This window comes from Capsicum annuum, chromosome 6, assembly GCF_002878395.1.
Source record: "Capsicum annuum cultivar UCD-10X-F1 chromosome 6, UCD10Xv1.1, whole genome shotgun sequence".
Classification (NCBI taxonomy): Eukaryota; Viridiplantae; Streptophyta; class Magnoliopsida; order Solanales; family Solanaceae; genus Capsicum; species Capsicum annuum.
This window is the reverse complement of record NC_061116.1, coordinates 118836939-118854973: the sequence shown is the minus strand read 5'-3', so window position 1 is coordinate 118854973 and position 18035 is coordinate 118836939. Positions and strand designations below refer to the sequence as shown.

The 18035-nt window shown below is 34.6% G+C and overlaps 1 protein-coding gene across 1 annotated transcript; it reads left to right on the top strand.

The window, feature by feature from the left end:
- The first annotated feature begins 6313 nt into the window (after positions 1-6313).
- On the top strand, positions 6314-6871 carry LOC107874206. The gene is made up of 2 exons (XM_016721054.1): positions 6314-6397; positions 6539-6871. Exons 1-2 carry the CDS (start codon positions 6314-6316, stop codon positions 6869-6871), a joined length of 417 nt encoding a protein of 138 aa, XP_016576540.1.
- The last annotated feature ends 11164 nt before the right edge of the window (positions 6872-18035 follow it).

Below are 18035 nucleotides of genomic sequence, written 5' to 3'. Positions count from 1 at the left end.
ATTATGAATATTTCAAGCAATGTTCAGGTAAGCGTAATAAAAAAAATAACAGGTCTCCACATCATGCATTACGTAAAGCGATGCGAGTGCATCATTGAAGTGAAGCAATGAAGAAGAAGAAGTCTCAATGGTGGTAGTCACACTGTGAAGAATAAGAAGTCGTAGCAGTGGACTAAAAAGTTAACCTTAGAAAATTATAGCAGTGGAAGTAACCAGTAAGCCCTTTTCTAAATTTAAAATTGACCCTAAACACAAAATCATCACAAAGTGACTCTCTTTTTAATCTAAAATTGACCCTAAAAATAAAATCAACATGATGTTGTAATGACCCGAGACTACCCCCTAGTCTTTACACGGTGATTACATTCCTGAGAGACCACAAGCTAACCCATGAGATGGTACCTACTGTGAGCACTGAATAATATAATCATGAATGTGGAAGAATAATTGAAGTGCCATAAGGTTTTAAATATCTGAATTCAAACTGGAATATAAATCTAGGAATACAACTATCTGAATCTGATAAAGTACTGATAAACTGAGCAACTAACTGCCTGTAATATATGAAAAACCTCTAAGACTGACTGACTAAGAGTTGATAGGGCAAGCCCCCAACTAACTCTACTGACTACTGAAATAAAGACATGAAATAATATAGCTTGTTCTCGAATGATGGGGACTCACCACTACTACTATACTGTTGAGAATCAGAGGTACTAAGTGCGATTTGGGAATTGAGCATCATCACCTATAATATGAAACATCATAGTGCAAAAGAAAAGTATACGATCAGTACTTTGAATGTACTGGTATGCTAAATGAGGTAGGCTAACATGCAAGGTTTCATAAATAGGAGTAATGATCAATCTTAATATAAAGCATAAAATACTGAATAGAGAACATAAAATCTGTAGATACTAAACATGCATGAAAGTCTATAAACTACTAAAAATACATAAAAATCTGTAAACACTGAGGATACATGACCAAGCATATGATATGAACTGGATGAAATTTGCAAACTAAAATACTAAAATTAACTGAAAATTGTACGCTTTGTTCAAGCAATACTAAGACTGAAGAACTGAACTAGAACTATAACTGAGACTATATCTGAGACTGTGGGAGGTATCATCTAACCGACATTCCCCAATTTGAGCTAATCGTGGTCCAGCCTATAACCCCAGTTGAAAGGGTGTTAATACCATGCCATGGGTACTAACGTTGGTTGTGTGTATCCACTAAACCGATATCATGTTCAAAGGATGAAGGGTGTCAAGCCTGAATGGACAGGTAACCACTGCGTGATAGTCAAGCCTAATCTAACGGGTGACTACTCATATCCTACATTGGCTACGTAGTTCTGGAGTATAGGGACTACTACTGGCAACCCTGCCTATCTAAAAAGGAAGCCTCCATACCTACACTCTCTCGGTGCTAAATCCTACTCCCAACTAAATGAAACTGAAATGCTAGACTATTCAGAGTTTAACTGACTATTCTGATAATGCCCATGATATAATCTGAAGTTATTCTAAAGATACTAAGATGAAATTAAGTAAAAAGCTATGATTTCAGGTATTCAATAACCCCAGGACTCAAAACAATAGTAGGAGCATGATAATAAAATATTGAAGGACATAGCATGAAGACTCTTATTAAATCAATTGCTCTTGTAGGCATTTTATCAAACACTCATAGTTCATGGTTTAAAATAATCATAGAATTACTAAAGGACCGGCATAATTGACTTGAAATTATCATGGAAAACACTAAGTCACGATTTAATTCAATAAATTAAAACACTAAAATATGAGGAATAGAATAACAATAATAACTTCATCAAAACATGGTATTAAATCAAAGTTCATGGTGATTAATGGATGAAATCATGATCTAAAATCAAATAACTTAAAAAGATCAAAACTTTATAATTTAAAAGGTTACTTGAGCTCCATGGATGAAAGGAATCCATGCATGAACATCTATCATACCTGGGATAATAAATTTGGGAGGATTGATGGAGAGTTCTTGAGAAATTGCCTTGAATTTGAGAGCTAGGGTTCTTATTTTTGAAAAGGAGATCTTCAATTTTGAAGAAGAGTTGAATAATGAATGACTATTTAGGTCGATCGAGGCTAAATTTCATGTTTTAGGTTAATTAGGGCAGTGAAAAAAGACCTAATTACCCTTGGACAAATTTAAAAATGAAACCTGAAAACGGAAAAAATCTTATTTTTGGCCTTGGCGCGATGCACCACTATCGCGCCAAGCCACTGGAAAATGGACAACTAGGACCTAGACAAATGTCACAACGCGGTACCATCGCGGTAAAGCTTTGGATGCCATTTTGGCCACCTTCGCAATGCGCCTGCATGGCAGAAACCCACTGGAAATTAACAAACGAGAATTTGGACTGTTCTGCGATACGCCATGATCTCGGAGTCACACTAGAAATTAAAAATTGTCATTTGGGCTACCTACGCGATGCACTGAGTGTTAAAATGATGGTGTTTAATGATTGAAACTTAAAACCACTTTAACTTCTTACCCAGTTATCAGATTTGGGCAAATTTTATATCATTGGAAAGCTAATATAATTTCCTACGCAATGGCAGGCTTTAAACTAAAAAAATGACGAGCGTCTTAGAAATTTCATATATGAATACTCATGCATTGGAACTTAAATTATGCTAGGGAAATACGGGGTGTTACAATATCTCACCCTTGGGATCATTCGTCCCCGAATAAAAATGGTTAAGCTGAGGGAACTGATGGACTGATCTTACACACTGAATAGACATATATGATGTATGGAATGCATGACTAAACTGATTAATGAATGCACGACTGACATGGAATTGATGTGCAACTGAAACTGAGCATGATAGAGAAAAATCTTAAGAAGATTTGGTACCTTATACTGAATTTGGATTTGCAGAGAAAAGATGAGGGTACTTGGTCTGCATATCTTCTTCTGCTTCCCAAGTGTATCCTTCAATGAACTAATTATGATATTTGACAGGGATTATTGATATGGGTCTATTTTATATTAAAAATAGTGCACATCTTATTGGTCATATAGATGTAGGTTATTTATCTAACCCACATAAAACTCAATCTAAAATAGGCTATGTGTTTACATATGAAGGTACTGTTATATCATGGAGATCTAAAAAGCAGTCTATTGTTGTTATTTCTTCAAATCATGCTAAGGTAATAACTATTCATGAAGCAAGTAGAGAATATGTATGGTTGAGATAGTAATACATTTCATCAAGAAAGAATGTGGCCTGAAGTATGATGTCAAGATATCCACCATCCTATATGAAGATAATGTTGCATACATAGCTCAATTAAAGGGAGGCTTTATAAAAGGAGATAGAACGAAGCACATTTCGCCAAATTTGTTCTTCACACATGATCTTTGGAGGATTGGTGACATTGATATGCAAAAAATTCGTTCAAGTGAAAATCTAGCAGATTTGTTCACTAAATCTAAACCAATTTCAACACTTGAGAAGATGGTACACAATATTAGAATTTGGAGACTGATACATTGAATTAGGATCCTCATTGGGGGAGTAAGAATACGCGTTATACTCTTTTTTTCTTAACTAACATTTTATCCCACTGGATTTTCCTGATAAGATTTTTAATGAGGCAGCGAGCAAATGTGTATTTAGTAGATTTTCCTTCATATGGACATCCAACGGGGAGTATTATGTAATAGGATTTCCATTTCTTTGTGCCCAAGTAGTCAAAATGTTGAAGCGGCTACTTAATGCCGAAGTACGGCAACTTGGTTGCCAAGTACTTCTGGCCTATATATATGGCCCTTCTCCCCTTCGTATTGATAAATATATATACAATAGTGAATGAAATATATTACTCCATTTTCTCTTTACTTATTTTCATTATCTTTTAGTTTAATACTTGTCCTATTTTATAACAGTAACAACTTAATTTGTATCTTGTTATTTTTCTACTTGTGAATAGGTTGCGACAATGTTCAATCAATATTTGACTTAATAATTTACTATAGATGAACCAAAAATTATCCATGGTATATCTAATGGTACCCAAATTGATGGTTCACTATGTGCCCGATAACACCAACATAAGAAAATATGATTTATGCCATCATTTTTAAGTATCAGCTGTGCAATAGACTTGTCATGTTCTCATTTATCATATGAAATGCTAGGTCCTTTTGATACGAAGTTCATATATAAAGCTTTCAATGTTAATTCCTTTCTGTGTCTTGAGGGTGAAAACCTAATGATTATTTCAACTTAGGATTTTATCACTACTTTCCTTTAGATCATTTTCAATAGAAAGTAGACTCGTTTCTAAGAAGTGCATTGCTCGTTACCAAATTTAGTGAACATTCTGACTTATGTTGTCAAGATCTGTTTCCTCTTTGCCTCTTGTGAACTACTTCAACTCAATTGTGTACCTTGTCTTTCTTGTTCTTTGTTGCATCAATAAAATTGAAATTTTTATCTCATTCTTAGGATACGGGATGTATCTTCTAATTTCTGCTAATAAATTAACTCTTAAAAGGCAGAGCTATTTGTTGGTTTAGTGGTCAGACCAACAGAGAGTTGGCAATTTAGTAGGTATTGTCCTATTTTCTTGAGGATTATTTGTACTCCTTTATCAATCTCGTCTTTGTATTTGAAACAGGTTGAACACAAACTTTAGTTTGAATGAACTTCTGCGAGATGTGTTGCTATTTGTCATGATTTTTCAAGTTTTTATCTAGATTGGATCTCAAGTGATGATGTTTCTTCTTCTACCAATGGTATAAAATTCTTGTTACATAATCAGCTCAATGAAGACCCATAGGCTCAAGTGGTCAGTTGAACAACTTCTGCAGAAAATAAAATTCAGTGGATTTTAAAGTTTTGATACTGAATTAATGATAGCGAGAAATATGTTTTACTTTTCCAGTTTATGTTGCTTATAATTACAAGTTATTTGATTTGAAAGTTGTTTAACAATGCAGTTTTATCTTTTCTTATGGAATTAATGGTGATATATTTTTGAGAGCATTCTATGGCTCTGTCCGTATGACAAATTTGTTCCGACGTAATGTGAATGGTTTGGTTGATATGCCAAGTTCCTGGGTCTTTAAACATATTTGGAATGTGACCTTCCAAAATTGTGACTATACCCCTCTGTGGCACCAGTAACTTTTATTTCTTTTTAAATATCTACTTTGTTAGGGGAACCTTGGCGCATAGTAAAATTTTACTGATATGTGACCAGAAATATAATAAGTTCAAATTGCAAAAACATTTTTTTTCCTAATTTTAATCCACCACACTGATGGGAGATTTTAGCGAACCCATACGTATGTATTAGCAACCAAAAGGTGAACATGTGTAGCCAGGTATTACAAACCTATCCACCACAGAGTGTGATTTCTCCACCCTATACAAAAATGACTGGTTAAATCATTTTCCCTTGTAAAGCAACTACGAGCCATCAAACAAGCATGAGTAAACTATACATCAAAGAGCATTTTTCGGATCCTGCCTTTGAAGTTGATAATTTGGTACCGATCCATCTTTAAAGAGGCTCTAACCCTACTTGGTGAATAAGTGTGGGTATTTATAGCTTTTGACTCCAATTTGCCATGACATTGTTAACAATATTTTATTCTCAATAGTGATGCACAATATAGAATTCTCCTTTCTCTTTCAAAACTTTAATCCTTTCTACTACAATCTTTATTTGCCATTATCGATGCACTGGCAAATTGTTAGTGTCATACCTACTAGGATAGCAGTCGTTATAGAAAATTACTAGTTCAAGATCCTTTAAAAAATTTGAAGGCCATATCAGATTACCTTTCGAGCAACCATCTGTGTTAAGCTTATAATCTGGAGGCTTAGCCCACTTGATTGTGTTAATGCACATGTTTAAAAGCTGGCACTTGTTTTATTTATTACTTTGAATGTTTCAAAGTAGTTTCCTAGTTTTAGGATTTAGTTATTCCATGATTCAGCATTTAGTGTTTGTTGCTAGATTTTAGGATCTTAGTTGGTTTTTTAGGTCTTTAAATGTAGTTCTGAAAAATTGAATGAACTACTCTCTTCAGCATCAATAGTGTGTGTTATCTTTCTTTTTTTTCTTCTCAGCCAACTTGGTTTTACTGCAAAAACACCAACAAATTGGTATCAAAGCAATCTTCTTGAGGGATCTATGAGGCTAGTTGAGTGCATTAATAGAAGGAGAGTCCAATTTTTCAGCAATAGCACCACCAGTCTTTAATGGAGACAACTATCAAATGTGGGCCGTGAAAATGGAGACCTACCTCGAAGCATTGGATCTATGGGAACCAGTGGAGAAAGACTATGAAGTTCAGCCACTTCCAACAAACCCCATTGTATCACAAATGAAATCGCAGAAGAAGAAGAAGACAAAATAATCAAAGGTAAAAGCATCCTTTTTTGCAGCAGTATCTCCTATGATTTTCACACGAATAATGTCTTTGAAGTCAGTAAAAGCAATCTGAGATTATCTCAAGACAGAGTATGCAGGCGATGAAAGGATTCGTGGAATGCAAGTGTTGAATCTTATCAGGGATTTTGAATTGCAGAGAATGAAGGAGTCAGAATTAGTAAAAAAGTACTCGGACAGACTTTTAAGCATTGCCAACAAGGTGAGGTTGCTTGGATCCGAGTTAACAGATTCAAGAATTGTGGAGAAGTTACTTGTAACAGTGCCAGAAAGGTTTGAAGCAACTATAACAACCCTGGAAAACGCAAAGGATCTGTCAAAAATTTCCCCTAAAGAGCTCTTAAATGCCTTGCAAACACTAGATCAAAGGAGAGCCATAAGACGGGATGGAGTAGTATAAGGAAACTTACCAGCCAAGAATCAAGACAACGACAAGAATACAAGGAATAATAACTTCAAGAATCAGTCAAAAATGGAGAAATTTCATTCAACAATAATCAAAAGGGCAAATGAGGAGGCTCGAAGAAGACATTTCCACCCTGCCAACACTGTGGGAAGAAAGGCCATCTACCTTCCAAATGCTGGAGAAGACCTAATGCTAAGTGCACTAAGTGAAGCCAACTTGGTCATAAAGCAGTGATCTATAGAGTTAAGCCTCAACAGCAAAAAGAAGATGTAAAAGTTGCTGATAAAGAAGAGGAAGATCAACTCTTTGTGGCCACATACTTCTCAAGTACCAACACAAGTGAATACTGGCTAGTAGATAGTGGTTATACCAACCACATGACTCACGATAGAGAACTCTTCAACGAGTTGAGAACCATCGAGTGTAAGATGGTGAGGATTGGAAATGGTGAACATCTGGATGTGAAAAAAAAAAGAATTATAGCTATTTCAAGCTATGAAGGAAAAAAAATTATTGCAGATGTTCTCTTTGTACCAAAGATTGATCAAAATCTATTGAGTGTTGGTCAATTGTTGGAGAAAGGATATAAAGTTCTATTTGAGAATAAATAATGCTTAATTAAAGCTTTGCTCTAAATCCAATAGAGGAGGAGCACATGGCTTTTCAATCCAAAGAAAGTGTCACTGAAATCTGGCACAAAAAACTCAAGCACTTTCATTATCGTGGACTACTTCAAATGCAAAGGCTGAATATTATCAAGGACATACCAAACTTACAGGAGCATTCTAAAAATTGTTAGGTATGTCAGTATGGAAATCCAACGAGGAAGCCTTTTCCTAAAACAGCTTGGAAAGCTTCAAATAAGTTGCAATTGGTTCACACAGATATATTAGGCCCTCAAAGAACACCTTCTCTAAATGGAAATTGGTACTATGTAGTGTTCATTGATGACTTCACCAGGATATGTTGGATATACTTTCTCAAGTACAAGTCTGAGGTAGCACGAGTCTTCTGGATTTTCAAAGCTCGGGTTAAAAATCAGAGTGCCTACAAAATACAAATGCTCAGGTCAGATAATGGCAAAGAGTATACATTTGAAGAATTTAATAAATTCTGTGAAGAAGCAGGAATTGAGCATCAGTTAACAGCTCCCTATACTCCTCAACAAAATGGAGTGGTTGAGAGGAGAAATAGATTTATATTGGAGATGAAATGTTGTATGTTGTATGAGAAAAACTTACCTAAGAACTTTTGGGTAGAAACAGCAAATACTGTTGTTTTCTTGCAAAATCTGCTTTCAACAAGAGCTGAAAGGATCTGACACCATTTGAAGCTTGGTATGAACGTAAGCCATCTCTTAACTTTGTTAAAATTTTTGGTTGTTTATGCTTTGCCCGAGTTCCACAGATCAACCAAGATAAGTAGGATAAAAGAGCTTTACCAGAAATCTTCATAGGTTACAACACATTTGCCAAAGCCTACAAAGTTTTCCAGCCACAAACTAGGAAAATTTTCATAAGGAGGGACGTGCACTTTATGGAAGAAAAAGAGTGGAATTGGGAAGACTCAAAGAAGACCATCCAGTGTCCAAGTGAGCTAAGGCATTCACCTATTATCGATACATCAGAGGGACATGCTGATGAAATGTGAGAGGATGAGCTGATTGATGACATGGCAATAAGAGGTACAAAGTTGCTCTTTGACATATATCAGAGATACAATATAGCCATTTATGAACCTGCAGGATACATGGAAGCAAAAGACAATGAAAATTGGAGGAGTGCAATGAAGGGGGAGCTATCAATGATTAAAAAAATAAAATGTGGGAGTTGGTTGATAGACCTCACAATAGGAAAGTAATTGGAGTTAAGTGGGTGTTCAAAACCAAGTTGAACCCCGATGGCTCAGTCAACAAGCACAAAGCAAGGCAAGTGGTCAAGGGATATGCTTAAGTGTTTGGAGTTGACTACTCAGACACATTTTTACCTATTGCTAGGCTCGACACAATCAAATTGCTCCATGCTCTTACAGCTCAAAGAAACTAGAAAGTGTTTCAGTTGGATGTAAAGTCAGCATTTCTTAATGGATTTCTACAAGAAGAGATCTATGTTGAGCAACCTGAAGGCTTTGTGGAAAAGAGAGAAGAAGATAAAGTGTATTTGCTAAGAAAAGCACTTTATGGTCTAAAACAAGCACCTCGGGCATAGTACAGTAGAATTGATGATTACTTAATCAGTTTGGGGTTTCAGAAAAGGTTGTCTGAACCCACTTGATGGTGCAGACATCTTAGTCATCTCTCTTTATGTATATGATCTTTTAGTTACTGGGAGTAATATTGATCATGTCAATCAATTCAAGATGAAATACAGAAGGTTTTTGAGATGACAGATCTTGGCCTAATGACTTACTTTCTTGGAATGGAAATTAAGAAAAGTCAAGATGAGGTATTCATTTTCCAGAAGAAATATGCAAGAGAAATATTAAAAAAGTTTCAGATGGAAGACTGCAAGGAAATGAGTACTTCTATGAATCAAAAAAAAAGCTGGTTAAAGAAGATGGTGCTGCCCAAGTTGATGAATCTGAATTCAGAAGCTTGATAGGATGCCTGATGTATTTAACCACAACCAGACCTGATATTCTAAATGCAGTAAGCATTCTATCTAGGTTCATGCATTGTCCAAATAAGACTCACATGAGGGCTGCAAAGAGAGTCATCAGATACATCAAGGGAACTTGGAATTATGAAGTAAAATTTATGAAGAGCAAGGAGTTCAAGCTGACTGGATTTTCTGATAGTGATTGGGAAGGCTCAATGGATGACATGAAAAGCACCTCTGGATATTGTTTCAATCTTGGTTCAAGAATGTTTTCATGGAGCTCCAAAAAGCAAGAAACTGTAGCCCAATCCACTGCTGAGGTTGAATTTATTGCTGCAACAGCTGATGTAAATCAAGCCATCTGGTTGAGAAAAATTCTGAGTGATTTAAATCTAGAGAAGAGGCAAAGCACATAGGTTTTTGTTAACAATCAGGCAGCAATTACAATTTCCAATAATCCAGTATTTCACGACAAGACCAAGCATTTCAACATCAAATTGTTTTTTGAGAGAGAAGTACAAAAAAGTGGTGATGTGGTTCTTTGTTTCTATAAAATAGAAGATTAAGTAGTAGATATCCTCACCAAACCATTTCCACTGAGCAAGTTTGAAATCTTCAGAAAAGAACTTGGTGTTTGCAGCATCTAAACAAAGAGGAGTGTTAATGCACATGTTTAAAAACTGCCACTTTTTTTATTTATTGCTTTGAATGTTTCAAAGTAGTTTCCTAGTTTTTAGGATTTAGTTATTCCATGATTCAGAATGTAGTGTTTGTTGCTATATTTTAGGATCTTAGTTGGTTTTTTAGGTCTTTAAATGTAATTCTGAAAAACTGAATGAACTACTCTCTTCAGCATCAGTAGTGTGTGTTATCTTTCTTTTTTTCTTCTTAGCCAACTTGGTTTTACTGCAAAAACACCAATAGATTGGAATAAACTTAAGCATTGACTGTCTTTATTACTTTGTCTGATAGGGAGTTCAAGTCCGTGATTTGGGATAAATAAGAGTAAACCCTCAATAGCAAAACTATAGAATCCTTGATGTGACTAATGAGTTGGTAATTAGGATGTTCTTTCTACACTAGCAGCATAAGATAGTCAAGGAATCACATGACTTTCTTACACAAAGCATAACCAAAAGGATCTCATCTACGGCAAAAAACATTAGGAAATAGCTGTCAAATATACCAATTGCTTTTTATAAATTGGAATAATTAAATGAGAAAGTCCCATAACTTTTTCAAAGGGTTAGAGATCTAAATATAAACAAAATCAATCAGTTTCCATGTTAAGCATATGAACTGTGGAACATGATCCTATATATCTTCAAGTTAAGTTGGTCCATACCAGTGTAGGAAAAGGCACACGTGTTTTGGAGTCTTTGGAAAGTTGATAAAAGCTTTAGGAAAATCTAAATTATGATTGCTCCCATAATTTTTTGGTGAATCTAGATGGAGAGGAACAGTTAGTCGCTAAATTCCAAGTGCTTAGTCAATCTTATTTTGTTTGTCCTGACACATAAATCATGGATCAACTAAGACATCTTGAGCACTTTCTTAAAGAGGTTGTCCCTAATTCTTAATACTGGATAGTTTTTGGACTTCATTGGTACTCTAGTTTTAGATGGCTAATGTATAGGGGCTAATAATTCTCTTCTGTATTTTTGTCTCAATATAATTATGCCCCCTGTTATCAGTGGTGGACCCAGCTTTTTTAGGTTGTGGGTGCTCAAAAAAAAATTTACTAAACAATGCAGCTATAAGGATTCGATCCCAGGATGGGAGACATGAAAGTTATGTCTAAAGCCAGAGCACCCAACCATGCTTTTGTTCTCTGGGTGCTTTTGTATATATTTTACCATTTTTTCACTGTTTCTTATATAATTATACCTCTTCTACGTCGAGTTTAGTGGGTGCTCGAGCACCCAAAAATTGCACGTCGGTCCGCCCATGCCTGTTATTATGCATGCATCTTCTTGATGCTTTGACTAATCACATACCTTTATTAAAAAAGTTGATCAATTTCAATCAGAGGCATCAAAAAGTTAATGTGTCCAATTTATTGTGAGTTTTCAAGCTTTTCTTTTCGAGTTTCTTCTACAAAGACCATGGTCTATTTGAGTGAGCTTCAACTTTCCTATCAAAAGAGGATAACAAGAAATTATGTCTTGTTCAAATGAATTTTGAGAAAGAAAAGCAATATATGTTCAAGATTCACCAACTCTCCTATTTTTCTTTATATTTATCACCTCCACTCACACCTCTTTTATACTACTCAATGTGTGACACAATCGAATAATCCCATCTTCAAAACCCTTGAAATACCCTTCGAGACTATATAAAATCAAAGACCCTTCGAGAATATATAAACTCGTATTCCCATTCAATTTTTGCTTTCCTCATTTTCTCTAATCTTTTCATGCTACCAAAACTTCTCATTCTCCCACTACTCCCTTCTACTAGAGATCCTTCTTTAGTTATTATCCAGCACTTCCTTGACACATCAAAGTCAACATTTCACTTCACTACTATTTTCATGACTAGTTACTTTGACATTTCTACAAACCCACACTTCTAAAGATTCGCTTCCTCGTAAAAGACAGAGTTACAAGTTCTGACACTATACAAATCACACTAGATATGGAACTTAGTATCAGGAATATAACATATTTATTGGTGTGACCAACATTTTGATCATTTTCCCCCACTATTTCCTTAACCCATAAATCACCCACAAAAATGACATTATGATCTTCTTGATTGTGCTCGACAAGCTAATTGCTAATGTCGTTGTTAAAATTAGTGCCTCAAAAGTCGTAGATTAGATATACTAGCTGTTGTAATTCAAAATACAGCTTTAAATTTGGATTAAGTTTAGCTAAATAAGGCTGCAATCATACAAATCTAATTTTATAACAGTTGTTGATCTTTAGGCTACAATTGTTAGAGATAATAACTTATTTTACTCTTTTTTATTCAGCATTTTCAATTATGATATTATGTATAAATGTTGTAGTGATCAATGAAAACATAACCAAGATTTCTACTCTTTATTTTCTCTATTAAAGATCTATTTTTTAACTCCTACAGATTGGTATCAAGAGCATTCCCATCTTGAGGGTCCTGTGAGAAAAGAGTGAATAAAAAACATAAGTTTTTTCTATACAACAATTCTTTAAACTGTTATCTTAAATAGTTTATAGAAAATGAATTCTGAAAAAAGTTTTCTAACTCCACCTGTATTTAATGGTGAGAATCATCAAGCTTAGGTAATTAAAATGATAGTTCATCATAAAGCACTAGATCTCTGGGAAGCAGTAGAAGAGGATTATGAAGTAACTCCTTTTGGAGCTAATCCAATAGTGAACCAGATGAAATATCACAAGGAGAGAAAGACAAGGGAATCCAAAGCCAAAGCATGTCTTTTCTCTGCAGTATCTCCTTCAATTCTTACTAGAATTATGCAAATAAAGTACGTTGCAGAAATTTAGGAGTATCTTGAAAAGGAATATCAAGGAAATGAAAGAGTACAGAATATGCAAGTGATGAATCTGATTTGGGAATTTGAAATAAAGAGAATGAAAGAATTAGAAACTATAAAAGATTATGCAGATCAGCTACTCGACTTAGCCAACTAGGTGATATGATTTGGTAAGGATTTTACTGATGAAAGAATTGTTCAAAAAAATCTTGTCACACTTCCTGAGAAATATGAAGCCACAATCTCTTTTTTAGAGAATGCTAAAGATTTGTCAAGAATTACCTTAGCAAAATTTGTTAAAGCTTTACAGGCATTGGAGTAAGGGAAAATAATAAGGAAAAAAGGTTCTGTTGAAGGTGATTTTCAAGCTAAATCACAGAATGAGTCATACAAGGGAAAGAAAAAGAATCAAAAAAAAGCAAGGCAATAATTACAACAATCAGGGAGGAAGTAATCCATCCTGCCCTCATTACAAAAAGAAAAACCACTCTCAACAGAAATATTGGTGGAGACCAGATGTCAAGTACAAAAAATATGGTCAACTAGTCCATGTATATAGGGTATACAAACCACAAACGCAACAAAAAAAAAAGCCAAGGCTGCTGCAAATCAATATCAAGAAGAGCAATTATTTGTAGCAACTTGTTTTGCTAGCAAAAGTACTTCTAAAAATTGGTTGATTGATAGCGGATGTACAAATTATATGACCAGCGATCAAGTGCTTTTTAAAGAGCTAGATAAATCTATTATTTCCAAAGTCAAAATTGGAAATGGAGAATATCTTGAAGCAAAAGGCAAAGAAACAATTGCAATTCAAAGCCCTACATGTTTGAAACTTACAACTGATGTTTTCTTTGTTCCTGATCTTGATCAAAACCTCTTAAGTGTTGGCAACTACTTGAAAATATTTTCAAACTATTATTTGAAGAAAAAGCATGTGTAATTAAGGATTCTGATAATAAGAAGATGTTCAAGGTCAATATGAGATGAAGGAGTTTTTCTGTGAATCTATTGGATGAGGAGCAAGCAATAGTTGTCCGGTTGGAAAATGATTTCGAGCTATAGCAAAAAAGAATCGGACATTATCATCATGATGTTGTACTATTCATGAAAGAAAATTAACTAGAATAAGGTCTTCCGAGCCTTGATAAAAATCTACCTGCTTGTGAAGCTTGTTGGTGTGGGAAGCAAACAAGGCTTCCTTTTTAGAATTCATCATAGAAGGCAAAGAATAAGCTGCAACTTGTTCACACGGATGTAGGCAGACCTCAGAAAACACCATCTTTAAAGGTTATTAAGTACTATATTGCCTTTATAATGATTGTTCCAGATATTGTTGGATTTATTTTTTGAATTCTAAATTCGAGGTCACTGATATATTTTGTAAATTTAAGGTTTTTATGGAAAATCAAAGTGGTTGTAAAATTCAGGAGATAAGATAGAAAATAGAATTTAATAAACTTGAGTTCAACAACTTTTGTAGTGAAGCAGGAATCGAGTATCAGATAACGGAACCCTATACTCCTCAACAAAATGGAGTAGTGGAAAGGAAAAATCAAACCCTAATAGAGAGGACAGGGTGTTTGCTCCATGAGAAAGGGCTGTCAAAGAAAATTTAGGTTGAATCTACCAATACCGCAATATTTATGCTAAACAGATTGCCAACTAAGGCTCTGCAGAAGAAGACACCGTCTGAGGCATGGTTTGGTTACAAAACTTTGCTAACACATCTGAAAATATTTGGTTGTCTTTGTTTTTCTTATACCTCAGGTGAAAATAAATAAACTAGATAGAAAGGATGAACCTGGAATCTTTGTAGGATATAGTAGATTTTCAAAATCTTACAGGATCTATCAACCCCAAAATGACAAACTGATTCTTAGAAGGGACGTTATGTTTGTGGAGAATGACACCTGGAGATGGTAAAATGATAAAAAAAAACAACAGAATCTAGAATTTGTAGATGATGATGTTGATGATGTACCTATTAGAGGCATAAGAACACTTTCTGATATATATCAAAGGTGTAATATTACAGTTTTAAAACCTACAAGATTTATAGAAGCTGGGAAAGATAAGGAATGGAGATATACAATGTAGGAGGAGCTAAAAATGATAGAAAAGAACAACAAATAAGAGTTGGTTTATAAACCATCACACAAGAAAGATATTGGAGTCAAGTCATTTTATAGAATTAAGCTCAATCCTGATGGTTCTATAAACAAGTACAAGGACAGGCTAGTTGCAAAAGGGTACGCACAAATGTTTGGAGTAGATTTTCCAGAAAATTTTGCTCCTATTGCCCGTTTGGATACGATAAGGATATTGTTAGAACTAGTAGCTCAACAGGGATGGAAGATCTACCAAATTGATGTGAAATCAAATTTTCTAAATGGATACCTTTAAGAAAAAATCTTTGTAGAACTACCTGAAGGTTTTTCTATCAAAGGCAAAGAAGACAACGTGTACTTGCTAAAGAAGGCATTGTATGGTTTGAAACAAGATCCTAAAGCTTGGTATAGCAGAATTGGTGTTCATCTTCTTATCTTAGGCTTTCAAAAAAGCCTCAGCAAGTGTACACTCTATATTAGAAAAGAAGATTCTGATCTAACCATTATCTCTTTGTATATAGATGACTTGCTAGTTACAAGTAGCAATTTGGACTTGATCAATCTATTCTAGACTGCAATGATGAAAGTTTGTTTTATTTCCTTAGAATAAAAATTCAACAAAAAATATGAGATCTTCATATGCTAGAAAAAATATGCCAAAGAAATTCTCAAAAAGTTCAAAATGGAAGATTGCAAGTCTACTGCAACTCTTATGAATCAAAAGGAGAAGTTTTGCAAAAAACATAGAGCTGAAAAGGTTGATAAAGGACTTTATAGGATTCTGATAAGTTGCCTAATATACTTGGTTGCAACAAGGATGGATATTATTTTTTTTCTAGTGAAATTCATTTTCAAGCAGCTAAACGTGTGATTAGATATGTCAAAGGTACTATTAATTTTGGTATAATGTTTAAAAAGACACCAGATTTTCAGTTTCGAGGATTTTTTGATAGTGATTGGGTTGGTTGCTCAGATGATATGAGAAGTACCTCAGGTTACTATTTTAGTTTTGGTTCTAGAATATTCTCTTGGTGTTCAAAAAAGTAAGATGTTGTGGCTCAATCTATAGCTGAAGCAGAATACATTGCAGCTACTTTAGCTGTGAATCAAGCCCTTTGGATTCAGAAGCTGCTGATAGATTTGTACATGGAACAAAGAAGAGTACCGAAATCCTTATGGATAATGACATTGTAATTTCAATTGAAAATAATCCTATTTCTTATGGAAAGATAAAATATTTCAAGGTCAAGCTTATTTTCTTGAGGGAGGTGTAAAAGAATGGATACAAAAACATGGTGCACTGTAGAACTAATTTCCAGAATGTTGAAATTTTAACCAAGTCTCTACCTAGAGAAAATTCGAGTTTCTTAAGGAAATACTTGGTGTTACTGCTCTTGAGTCAAGGAGGAGTATTAAGATTAGTGCCTCAAAAGTTGGAGATTAGTTGTACTAGCTGTTGTAATTAAAAATACTGCTTTAAAGTTCGATTAAGTTTAGCTAAATAGGTTACAATCATGCAAAATCTAATTTTATAACAGTTGTTGATGTTTAGGATATAATTGTTAGAGATAATTTTAGCTTATTTTAATCCTTTTATTCAGCATTTTTAGTTATGATATTATGTATAAATGTGGCGGTGATCAATGAAAACATATCAAATTTTTTTGCTCTTTCCTTTTTTTGTTAAAGATATGTTTCTTATCTCCTATAGTCATGTTATAAACCACCTTTTTGTTAGTACGGATCTAGTTGTGTAGTCATCTACACCGACAAAAATGGCATTGGCATCTTCTAGGTTGTTCTCGACAAGCTAATCGGTAATGTCTTCACAAAATTTCTTTTTGTTAGAACTAATTTTTTTTGATAACGTAATAGTATTTCATTCATAAACATGGCTGAGTTTGCCAGATACAAGGGAACCAAAAAGTAAGGAATCTATAAAAGATGATTCTATATAAAATCCATCCACTCTTCTATATAAAAAGAAACTTTATTGGTACACCAAAAAAAATAAGTGACAGGAAGATACATCCTTCTCAGCCGAGTAAAACTAGACTCTACTCCCTCAAAAGCTCTTCTATTTTTCTCTTTCCAAATAACCCACATCAATGCAAGGGGGACCAAGTTCCAAGTCCTATGTCTAAATACCCCAACCAAGTCGATTCACCTTCCTACCTGAGTTGCTATCACTAGAGATTTCACTACATTAATTGGTCTCTATAGTAAGAAAACTAGTCGACAACCTTCCAAAGGTACAAAGGCAAAATCAACTTGTTATTATAGTCGATAAATCTATCCATGCGATACAAAACCTAAAGTTCACCATCTCCACACCCAAAGAGATAGGTCCACACCATAAGGAAGACCAACTACACTAAACGACACAAACTTTTTCTACATTTTCCTTTTAATCAACCTCAAAAACCTACCATGGGTTTAGTAGAAAAAAATCTCCCCTCCCTCCAAACTCAAACTACTTCATCTACAACTCCCCAAGCTACAGACTCTTACTCATGCCTAAAAAATCTACACCTTCTAATCCCATATTTCAATGTCCTATGTTAAAACAATTAGCTACATAAATCAACTCACATATCATGAGTTTAAGAACCTTTTTTTCTCTCGGTTATGTTTTTTCTACTCCAAAAATCAATCCTTGCTATCCAAGGATAGTCTCTGATCCTTATAGTGTGGGTGTGTGGAGAACTATTAGGAATATATGGCAACTAATGGAAGCCAAACTAAGTATCAATGGAATCAATACAAGCTTCTGGCATGATGGATGGATTGATCAACTTCTAATACTAGCCAAATCGGCATCAAACTTTCAAGGACTATAATCCAAGGCCGACACGAAGATACCCAAGCCATGGTCATATATGGGAGGCAAGGATATATTTTGGGAACTATTTTGAGCTCTCAAAATCTCAACACTGGGTAGGGAGGATAGCTTGGAGCTAAAGGTCGAATTT

Bases quoted from the DNA above. Each gene is read 5' to 3' on its own strand.
- LOC107874206 (XM_016721054.1), top strand. From the start codon at position 6,314: ATGGAGACCTACCTCGAAGCATTGGATCTATGGGAACCAGTGGAGAAA. The intron at 6,398-6,538 runs GTATCACAAATG...GATTATCTCAAG, and splicing joins CACTTCCAACAAACCCCATT to ACAGAGTATGCAGGCGATGA.